Source organism: Leucopleurus acutus (genome assembly GCF_964270905.1).
Source record: "Leucopleurus acutus genome assembly, chromosome: 2".
In the NCBI taxonomy this organism is placed as follows: domain Eukaryota; kingdom Metazoa; phylum Chordata; class Mammalia; order Artiodactyla; family Delphinidae; genus Leucopleurus; species Leucopleurus acutus.
The window spans coordinates 181,930,645-181,942,700 of record NC_139143.1 but is presented as its reverse complement, the minus strand read 5'-3'; the positions used below and the strand labels follow the sequence as shown (position 1 = coordinate 181,942,700).

General features: G+C 43.4%; 1 protein-coding gene across 1 annotated transcript in view; it reads left to right on the top strand.

Moving 5' to 3' along the window:
* The window catches only part of FHAD1 (forkhead associated phosphopeptide binding domain 1), a gene marked incomplete at its 3' end in the record, with an annotated part of 135,906 nt that overhangs the window by 45,834 nt on the left and 78,016 nt on the right, over positions 1-12,056 (top strand). The window contains exons 5-6 of the mRNA XM_082865272.1: positions 2,982-3,091; positions 6,179-6,415. Coding sequence (XP_082721398.1) covers positions 2,982-3,091; positions 6,179-6,415 — 347 coding nt within the window. The remainder of the gene's footprint in view (positions 1-2,981; positions 3,092-6,178; positions 6,416-12,056) is intronic.

The following is a 12,056-nucleotide window of genomic DNA, read 5'->3' as shown; positions in this document are numbered from 1 at the left end:
GGGTTCTTCATGACATTTTTTTTTTTCTTCTTAAATTCCATATATATGTGTTATCATACGGTATTTGTCTTTTTCTTTCTGACTTACTTCACTCTGTATGACAGACTCTAGGTCTATCCACCTCATCACAAATAGCTCAGTTTCGTTTCTTTTTATGGCTGAGTAATATTCTTAAAGTGCCTGTGTCCCCGTATCTGCCGTCCCACCGCCCCAGCCCTCCCGACCCTCCCTGGGGCTTCTCCCCACTGGGACCTCTGAAGGATGCAGCAGCTAGAGTTAAGCTGGTTTTGTCATACACGGCCCTTAGGTTCTTTTTGATAAATAACAGTAGCCGGTAAAGAAGTTTGGGGCGGGTGAGGGGTAACTGCTCCAGCACTTCCCTGCCTGGGTGTGAGGAAAGCGAGTCTCAGAGCAAATTCTAGCCCCACAAAGACTTTGAGTAAACACACCTTCCCCAGTAAAGGGACCCCATCGATCAGCCTGTTCTGTAGGTTTGATGAAGTCTCCCCTCCGGCCATCATCTTTCAGGGAAGGGTCCCTCAAGACAGCCACGACAGGGTCGCAGAGGCAGCCTGGGTCACCCCTAGAGATGGCATCAGACGCCAGAGCTCTAAGCCGAGACTGGACAGGGGCCCAGTTAGGGTCAGACCCCGGGGCCCTCCCTGGGGACACAGGCCAGGCAGTACCTTCCTCCAGTGGGAGCCGATTTCTAGCATTCAGCATACCAGGTGCGAGGCCACCCTTTTACCAATAAGAACCCATTTCTGGCCTTCAGTTTGCTCAACAGGAAGACTCTAGCAGTCACAGCTGCCTCTGGACGGTAGCCTGTCTGATGTAATACTGCCCGGCCACACCAGGCCTGGGAACCACAGATTCTGGCAACTGACTGCCGCAGCCTGAAAATTAAATGAGCGGCACACATATAACATCAAACAGACTGTGCTGAACATTTAGAAACTAAGCCACAGGCCTGTGACCATCCTTGATGCGCCACAGGGACCCCCCAGAATTAGGCTGCATGTTAGAGTCAAGCCTGCATTTAAATTTAAAAACTGATATTTGATCCAGTTATTGAAAGGGTCGAAGTCTGTCTGGAACATGTTGAGTTGGCGAATCAACTTTTTCGACTCTAAGTTTTTGTGGAATCTGAAAACAGATCAAGTCTCCCTCCTGAAAATTCAGTTTCCAAATTGAGATGTGCCGTCAGTGTAAAATAAACCCCAGATTTCAAAGGCTTCATACCTCGAAGAAAAAGGATATAAAATATCTCCATATTTTTTGTCGATGACGTGTTGAAACGATATTTTTTTAATGTATTGGGTTAAATAAAATTTATCGTTAAAAAATTCATCTCTTCTTTTTACCTTTTTAACGCGACTGCTAGAAAATTGAAAACTGCATTCAGTAGCTCGCATCAGGCACTGCTGCTGTAGTCAGTTAGGACTTAGCTGCTCAGGACCCAAGAGGGTCAGATGGGGGCCGTGAGCTTCAAATCAAAGTTTTCTAATCATGGACCTAGTTGGGGAGGTGGAGGGAGAGAAAATGGGCAGCTGCTGAAGTTCCAGGCCCTTCTGTTCCTCGCGCCCCAGGAAACACTGTGGCCAGGGCTGCTCATTCAACACGCAAGGCTGTGCGTTCTCCGGGCACCACAGGCCATCAGCTATGTCCACTAGAGGTTCTGGGGTCCACAAACAGGTTTGAGACCTGGCTGGGGGGCAGGAATCTTTGACTCTAAAATGCATAAATAAAAAATGCAGAAGCAAAATGAATAAATGATTGAATGAATGTCCACAAACATGACGGTGCGTGCCTCATTCATCATTAATGTTAATACTCATTAAAGTTTCATCACCTTTGAAAACAATTTGTTCAGTTTGTCACTTCACAAGAAGATAAGATTGTGCAGTGACTGTCCAGAAACCATAGTCACTTGGACTTTTAAAATATGCTGCTTGGGCCCAAGTGATCTCACAAGTAGAATGATAGAAATCTTTACAAAAGTTTCTACACCAAAAAAAAAAAAAATGTATTCAGTGTTGATGTGAGTGAATTGCGAGATGTCTGATGTGATACAGAGTGGGGCCCCCAAACATAATGCCATACTCCCCGAAAGTCATATAAACAGCCCTTGTAACATTGGGGTTAATAAGAAAACAATTAGGAAAGCTTACATGTCTATCAAGTGGATCCTAGTTAAATACGTTTGGCACACTTGTGCAGTGGACCACAAAGCTACCATTGAAAAGAGCCCGGTACAGCTACAAATACTGACATGGGAAGATGTTTTTGATATTGTTAGCTGAAAAGTAAGCTGGAGAAGAATCTCTGTCATGTAAATCCATTTTTGTTTTTTGAAAAGATATGACTGCAATAAAAAAATATAGCTAAGGTTTAGTGCTAAATGCTCTATATGAGGGGTCAGCAAACTTTTCCTGTAAAGAGCCAGATAGTAAATACTTTAGGGCTGTGGGTCACATGGTCTCTGCTGCAACTACTCAGCTCTGCCTTCGTAGCTGGGAAGCAGCCATAAATAATATGTAAGTGAATCACTGGCTGTGTTACAATAAAACTTTATTTACAAAACTAGGTAGAAGGCCAGATTTGGCCACAGGGCCATAGTGTGCCAACCCCTGCTCTATATCATTATTCTATTTAATCTCCAGATAGCCCTTTATAGCAGAGACTATCAGTGATCCTAAATTATATATGTGGAAACTAAGGCTTAGAGAGAGTAAATGACTTGCCTAAGGTCATCAGCTCTTATGCGGCGTAGAAAAAAGTCTGGAAAGAGACACATCACAGTGCATCAGTGCAGTTAACGCTGGGGAAGAGAAATGAGGCAGCTCTTACCCTTTCCAGTACTCCTGTAATGCGTTCATTGCATAAGTCTCATGAATGTGAAGGTTAATCTGAAAATATTCTTTAAGACTTTGGGGAAACTCACAGTCTCCTCTGCATTCTCTGTCGACCTTGTGTGTTAGTGTGGACCAACGCCATGGAACTGTCGGAACAATCAGTGGCCGAGGAAATTCCTGGGGCAGGGTTCTCCAGAGATATTTTTGTGGACCAGGACCTGGCCCAGCACAATAAGGTGAGGGGTCTCGGGGAAGGATGGAGCTACAGCAGCAAGAGGGACCGTGGAGAGATTGCCACTGCCTCTTGTTCACCGTGTCTCAAGGACTGCCCCTTTTTCCTACTTCCAAGAAACCACCTCTTCCTCCCAAGACGTTCAGCCAGGTTTGGCCATGGCTCATTTTATCCCAAATAACATCTACAGCTACAAGGTACTGAGCACCAACTGTGTGCTGGGCCATGTCCTGTGCACTTGACATTTATTAGCTCGTTAATCTTCACCATCTTCAAAATAGATTTTATCACCCTCACTTTGCAGATGAGGAAACTGAAGCTCAGAGAGGTTAAGTAATGTGTTCAAGGTTGCCCAGTGCAAGGAGCAGTGTTAGGATTCAAACCTAGGTCTGGTTAACTTCTCAGAGGGTACTTCTAGCTCCCACACAGTAATCACTTGGTCAACCTTGAATGATGGAACAGTGATGCAAAAACACGTTCCTAGCAGGAGCAAGTGAGCACTGAAGTCAGGGAGGCCTGGGCAGAGAGACTCGTTAAAGAACCAGAGAGGTTTAAAGCAGGGATGCGAGCAGAACAGATGGATTCAAGCCATCCTGGGAAAGGCCCAGGTCAATTTCTCCCCGCTTAGACACGATCTGAAAGTTACTCTAAAAGAAGCAGTCTATAATATCTCGCTTTCCTTAAGGGCCAGGGCCTGCTCCCGCAGCAATTCTCGGAGTTTGTGAGGAGCAGACCTACCTGGGGTTCTTGTCAGACACGGAAATCCAAAACTTCAGGAGGCAGGGGGTTCCAACTCAGGCATCCTGGGACCAGACTCTGAAAAATGTTGCAGAAAGGCAAGAAGCCACGCTCAGATTCTGTATTTATCGCTGTGTAACAAGCCACCCCAAAACTTAGTGGCTTAAAACAGCAATTCATTATTCCCCAGAATCTATGGGTTGACCTGGAAGGTTCCTTTGCTCGCGTCCCCTGGCCTCACTCATGCAGGCTCAGTCAGCCGCTGGCTTGGCCAGGCTGGTGGTCTCCATTGGCCTCCTTCCCACATCTGGGGCCTCAGCCAGGATGCCTGGACTGGTGGGCCCCTTTCTGCATGTAGATTTTCATCACAACACGGTGGTCTCAGGGTTCCCAGGGGGCCAGAGCAGAAGCTGCACAGCCTGTAAGAACTTGCCTGGAGATCATGCAGCATCACTTCCACTCCATTCAGTTGGTTACAGCAAGTCACAGGGCCAGCCCAGACTAGAGGGTGGGGAAATAGACTGGATGGCAAAGCTGCAAAGTATTTGTAGCCATTTTTCAACCTGCCTCAATTTTAACTTGGAAATATAGTGCAACCACTATAAATTTTTCTATTTATAGAAAATTTTTATAAGCCATTTATAATTTTTTCTATTTATAATAGAAATAATTTTTTCTATTTATAAGCTATTTATACCCTGACTTGCCAGGACTCCTTCAAGTGACAATAAACAAATTAGCTTGAGGGGGAGCATTTATTAGCTCATCTTATTGGGAAATTTAAAGGGCCGCTAGCTTCAGGTATGGCTAGATCTAGGAGCTTGAATGATGTCATCAGAACACCTCCCCACTACCAATCTCTCCCCTCTGTTTCCCTCAGAGTCTGGCTTTCTACATAAGGCTGGCCTTGTGTGTTAGAAAAGACAAACTCAGGCAAACAAGCCTACATATTTAAAGCTTGTGATCCAGAAGAAGGCAAGATCCTCTCCCTCTGTAATCGATGTGTGAAATCTCTGATTGACCAGCTTGGGCCACAGGCACACGGGGAGGTGGGACAGGAAGGAGCAGGGCACGTGACTGACAGTCCTACCCAGACCACATGGAAGGAGGAACGCTCCCTCCAAGAAGGGCAAGGGGACCCTCACCAGGAAAGCAGAACCCACGGCTGTCCGCTGCCCTCTGCAAACTTCTTATATTCCAGCACTGGCACGGGGCCTGGCACTTAGCTGCTGCCCGATGAATGTTTGTTGCATGAAAAATGAATAAGCACCTGGCTGATCATAACAGGGTGAAACAGGGGAAACTGCCCAGGCGTAGGGAACATGTCTGATGCTCTCTCTTGAAGTTTGGCCACCAGCGTTCACAAGGACCAAAGGAAGGCCCCTGGCAGTAGTTGGCAATGTCAGACAGGCTTTCTCATGAGCGAGACCCTGTCCTTTCCCAGGTCATGGAGCTAGCAGGTCGTGAGGCTGACTGGACGGCTCCCCTGGGAATGAGCTGGCCTAGAACTTGCCCGTTTACCTCCTCCTGTGGCTGCTTTGGAAAAGGCCTCTGGGGCACTTTTCTTCTTCTTCTTCAGTTTTTCTGACATTTTATTGATAACTTCTGGTGAGAAGTTTGGGAGATTTTTTTTCCTTTTTTGGAAAACCTAACAAATTCTTTGGCTGCAGAACTTTTTCACCGGAGAGACGGAGGACAGGGTTAATTATACCTGTGGGTAAAGTCTAGCAGCAATTTTGTTTTTCCAGCCGAAAGTTTACATGAGCCCATGCAAAGAAATCACCATTCCTGTCTCATTTACTTTCCAGATTCAGTCACCTGGAACAAATTCATACATGAATAGCGAAAAGAGGCAGGAAGTACTAGAAGAGAGGAAAGGGAAAACAAATATTTCAGAACGTTTTAAGTTAAAAAAAAATAACCCTCATTATAGGCAGAATGTGGTCAAACAGAATGTTGTTTTCCTGATTACCTTTCCTAGGCCCCCAGTGTGCTAGGCTGACTATTATAAATGAAAATATTATAAGTAAACTTTCTAGCAACAAAAGTTCCCAAGTGGGATGGTTGTTCTTAATATGAAAGTATAATTCTCGGGGAAAGGAAAGTTTCCGTACCTGTGAGGTATAGACATCCATTACAGGAGTCTATATACAAGTACATCATTTTAACCAAATTCTTGTCTGTGTGAGATTTTCCAAGCGACAGAGATAGCCTTGAAAGTCTGCTTTTTCCCTCCCTACCTGCCCTCACCTTCCCAAAGAATGATGCCATATTTTTCCTGTATTTCTTTAAATGGGCTCAACCTTACACCCAGACCCACACCTAGTAAATTTCCCATCTGGCCTCCACCCAGGATGAAATAATTCTGCTGCTGGGAAAAGAAGTCAGCCGTCTCTCGGGTTTTGAACTTGAATCCAAATACAAAGACTCCGTGATAGCAAGCCTGCACAACGAAGTGGCCAACCTGAGCCAGAAGCTGTTGGAAACAGCCGCCTCCAGGCAGAAGGAGAGGGTGATCCCGCCCAAGGTTCAGATTCCGCACGAAGAGGACGATGCCCAACAGAGAGAGATCCAGAGCTTGAAAGACCAGGTAGGGCTCAGAGACAAGTGGGTCGGGGCCTTGGGGTCACAACACAGGTGACAGCTCTCAGGGAGAGCCTGGGCAGAGCCACCCGGGTAGTTAGAAATGGGCAGTGAGCATGGCATGGTGGAGAAGAGTGCAGATCCAGGGAGTGGAGGGTTGGCAAGTTTCTAGCCTTGTAAGAACAATATTACATTTGATTAAGTGCCTGCCATGCTCAGGCCCTGGTGCAGGCACTTTTGGTGTATTAGCTTATTTATTTATTCATGTATTTATTTAGTTTTGGCTGCGTTGGGTCTTCATCACTGCGTGGGCTTTCTCTAGTTGCAGTGAGCAGGGGCTACTCTTTGCCACGGTGTGTGGGCTTCTCATTGCAGTGGCTTCTGTTGCTACAGAGCATGGGCTCTAGACGCACGGACTTCAGTAGTTGCAGCATGAGGGCTTCAGTAGTTGTGGCTCGCAGGCTCTAGAGTGCAGGCTCAGTAGTTGTGGCCCACGGGCTTAGTTGCTCCATGGCATGAGGGATCTTCCTGGACCAGGGCTCGAACCCGTGTCCCCTGCATTGGCAGGCGGATTCTTAACCACTGTACCATGAGGGAAGTCCCCACATTAGCTATTTAAACCTCAGTCTTCTGACACATGCCATTCTACAGATGAGGAGACTGAGGCAGGCTCAGAGATGCCCAGGAGCTCATTACAGCTTGCACAGCAAGTGAGAGGCAGTGATGTGATTTGGGTTCAGCTCTGCCATCTTGTACACCACATGCTTTCACACCCACTTTGCATTTCCACCCAAATCCTGTCGCTTCAGTGACCACTTCTCACACCCACCCAGACCCAGCCAGAAAGAGCTGGAGAAGGGGAGAAGGAACCCCATAGTGTTCCAAACACTGAGGCCTTTATCAAACCCTGAAGGCAACTGCTGGTTCATTTATAGGGAATTTGACCAAAAATTCTCCACCCAGAATGTCTGGATTTACCAGTCAACTTCCTTTCTCCTGAAACTAAATACAACAAAGAAAAAAATTTCTTTTTAAGTTTTAAAGAACTACTTTAAAATTGGCCATTGATCTTGTACATAAATTATATCTCAACAAAGGTGTTAAAAAAGCAATTGGTCATTGATGAATTTTGGCCTCAGTGCATAATTCTGCTTAAAACCGTAGTCAGATTTGGTTCAAGATGGCGGAGTAGAAGGACATGCTCCCACTCCCTCTTTCGAGAACACCAGAATCACAACTAACTGCTGAACAATCATCGACAGGAAGACACTGGAACTCACCAAAAAAGATACCCCACATGCAAAGACAAAGGAGAAGACACAGTGAGATGGTAGGAGGGGCGCAATCACAATAAAATCAAATCCCATAACTGCTGCGTGGGTGATTCACAAACTGGAGAATATTTATACCACAGAAGTCCACCCACTGGAGTGAAGGTTCTGAGCCCCATGTCAGGCTTCCCAACCTGGGGATCTGGCAACAGGAGGAGAAACTCCTAGAGAATCAGACTTTAAAGGCTAATGGGATTTGATTGCAGGACTTCAGCAGGACTGGGGGAAACAGAGATTCTACTCTTGGAGGGCACACACAAAGTAGTGTGCACATCAGGACCCAGGGGAAGGAGCAGTGACCCCGTAGGAGACTGAACCAGACCTACCTGCTAGTGTTGGAGGGTCTCCTGCAGAGGTGGGGGGCAGCTGTGTCTCACCAAGGAACAAGGACACTGGCAGCAGAAGTTCTGGGAAGTACTCCTTGGTGTGAGCCCTCCCAGAGTCTGCCATTAGCCCCACCAAAGAGCCCAGCTAGGCTCCAGTGTTGGGTTGCCTCAGGCCAAACAACCAACAGGGAGGGAACCCAGACCCACTCATCAGCAGACAAGCAGATTAAAGTTTTACTGAGCTCTGCCCACCAGTGCAACAGCCAGCTCTACCTACCACCAGTTCCTCCCATCAGGAAACTTGCAGAAGCCTCTTAGATAGCCTCATCCACCAGAGGGCAGACAGCAGAAACAAGAAGAACTACAATCCTGCAGCCTGTGGAACAAAAGCCACATTCACAGAAAGACAGACAAGATGAAAAGGCAGAGGGCTATGTACCAGATGAAAGAAGAAGATAAAACCCCAGAAAAACAACTAAATGAAATGGAGATAGGCCATCTTCCAGAAAAAGTATTCAGAATAAAGATAGTCAAGATGATCCAGGACCTCAGAAAAAGAATGGAGGCAAGGATCGAGAAGATGCAAGAAATGTTTAACAAAGATCTAGAAGAATTAAAGAACAAACAAACAGAGATGAAAAATACAATAACTGAAATGAAAAATACACTAGAAGGAATCAATAGAATAACTGAGGCAAAAGAATGGATAAGTGACCTGGAAGACAGAATGGTGGAATTCACTGCTGTGGAACAGAATAAAGAAAAAAGAATGAAAAGAAATGAAGACAGCCTAAGAGACCTCTGGGACAACATTAAACACAACAACGTTCACATTATAGGGGTCCCAGAAGGAGAAGAGAGAGAGAAAGGACCCGAGAAGATATTTGAAGAGATTATAGTCAAAAACTTCCCTAACGTGGGAAAGGAAATAGCCACCCAAGTCCAGGAAGCACAGAGCGTCCCATACAGGAGAAACCCAAGGAGAAACACACCAAGACACATAGTAATCAAATTGGCAAAAATTAAAGACAAAGAAAAATTATTGACAGCAGCAAGGGAAAAATGACAAATAACATACAAGGGAACTCCCATAAGGTTAACAGCTGATTTCTCAGCAGAAACTCTACAAGCCAAAAGGGAGTGGCATGATATACTTAAAGTGATGAAAGGGAAGAACCCACAACCAAGATTACTCTACCCTGCAAGGATCTCATTCAGATTGGGTGGAGAAATCAAAAGCTTTACAAACAAGCAAAAGCTAAGAGAATTCAGCACCACCAAACCAGCTCTAAAACAAATGCTAAAGGAACTTCTCTAAGCAAGAAACACAAGAGAAGAGAATAACCTACAAAAACAAACCCAAAACAATTAAGAAAATGGTAATAGGAACACACATATCAATAATTACCTTAAATGTGAATGGATTAAATGCTCCAACCAAAAGACACAGGCTTGCTGAATGGATACAAAAACAAGGCCCATATATATGCTGTCTACAAGAGACCCACTTCAGACCTAGGGATACATACAGACTGAAAGTGAGGGGATGGAAAAAGATATTCCATGCAAATGGAAATCAAAGGAAAGCTGGAGTAGCAATACTCATATCAGATAAAATAGACTTTAAAATAAAGAATGTTACAAGAGACAAGGAAGGACATTATGTAATGATCAAGGGATCAATCCAAGAAGAAGATATAACAATTATAAATATATATGCACCCAACATAGGAGCACCTCAATACATAAGGCAACTGCTAACAGCTCTAAAAGAGGAAATCGACAGTAACACAATAATAGTGGGGGACTTTAACACCTCACTTACACCAATGGACAGATCATCCAAACAGAAAATTAATAAGGAAACACAAGCTTTAAATGACACAATAGACCAGATAGATTTAATTAGTATTTGTAGGACATTCCATCCAAAAGCAGCATATTACACTTTCTTCTCAAGTGCACACGGAACATTCTCCAGGATAGATCACATCTTGGGTCACAAATCAAGCCTCAGTAAATTTAAGAAAATTAAAATCATATCAAGCATCTTTTCTGACCACAACGCTATGAGATTAGAAATGAATTACAGGGAAAAACCCGTAAAAAACACAAACACATGAAGGCTAAACAGTACGTTACTAAATAACCAAGAGATCACTGAAGAAATCAAATAGGAAATCAAAAAAATACCTAGAGACAAATTACAATGAAAACACGACTATCCAAAACCTATGGGATGCAGCAAAAGCAGTTCTAAGAGGGAAGTTTAGAGCTATACAAGCCTACCTCAAGAAACAAGAAACATCTCAAGTAAACAATCTAACCTTACACCTAAAGGAACTAGAGGAAGAAGAACAAACAAAACCCAAAGTTAGCAGGAGGAAAGAAATCATAAAGATCAGAGCAGAAATAAATGGAATAGAAACAAAGAAAACAATAGCAACGATCAATAAAACTAAAAGCTGGTTCTTTGAGAAGATAAACAAATTGATAAACCATTAGCCAGACTCATCCAGAAAAAGAGGGAGAGGACTCAAATCAATAAAATTAGAAATGAAAAAGGAGAAGTTACAACAGACACTGCAGAAGTACAAAGCACCCTAAGAGACTACTACAAGCAACTCTGTGCCTATAAAATGGACAACCTGGAAGAAATGGACAAATTCTTAGAAAGGTATAATCTTCCAAGTCTGAACCAGGAAGAAAGAGAAAATATGAACAGACCAATCACAAGTAATGAAATTGAAACTGTGATTAAAAATCTTCCAACAAACAAAAGTCCAGAACCATATGGCTTCACAGGTGAATTCTATCAAACATTTAGAGAAGAGCTAACACCCCTCCTTCTCAAACTCTTCCAAAAAATTTCAGAGGAAGGAACACTCCCAAACTCATTCTCTGAGGCCACCATCACCCTGATACCAAAACCAGACAAAGATACTACAAAGAAAGAAAATTACAGACCAATATCACTGATGAATATAGATTCAAAAATCCTCAACAAAATACTAGCAAACAGAATCCAACAACACATTAAAAGGATCATACACCACGATCAAGTGGGATTCATCCCAGAGATGCAAAGATTCTTCAATATATGCAAATCAATCAATGTGATACACCATATTAACAAATTGAAAAAGAAAAACCATATGATCATCTCAATGGATGCAGAAAAAGCTTTTGACAAAATTAAACACTGATTTATGATAAAAACTCTCCAGAAAGTGGGCATAGAGGGAACCTACTTCAACATAATAAAAGCCATATATGGCAAACCCACAGCAAACATCATTCTCAATGGTGAAAAACTGAAAGCATTTCCTCTAAGATCAGGAACAAGACAAGGATGTCCACTCTCACCGCTATTATTCAACATAGTTTTGGAAGTCCTAGCCACAGCAATCAGAGAAGAAAAAGCAATAAAAGGAATACAAATTGAAAAAGAAGAAGTAAAACTGTCACTGTTTGCAGATGACAGGATACTATACAGAGAAAATCCTAAAGATGCCACCAGAAAACTACTAGAGCTAATCAATGAACTTGGTAAATTTGCAGGATACAAAATTAATGCACAGAAATCTCTTGCGTTCCTATACACTAATGATGAAAAATCTGAAAGAGAAATTAAGAAAACACTCCCATTTACCATTGCAACAAAAAAATAAAATACCTAGGAATAAACCTACCTAGGGAGACAAAAGACCTGTATGCAGAAAACTGTAAGACACTGATGAAACAAATTAAAGATGATACCAACAGATGGAGAGATATACCATGTTCTTGGATTGGAAGAATCAATATTGTGAAAATGACTATACTACCCAAAGCTATCTGCATATTCAATGCAATCCCTATCAAATTACCAATGGCATTTTTTACAGAACTAGAACAAAAAATCTTAAAATTTGTGTGGGGACACAAAAGATCCCGAATAGCCAAAGCAGTCTTGAGGGAAAAAAACGAGCTGGAGGAATCAGACTCCCTG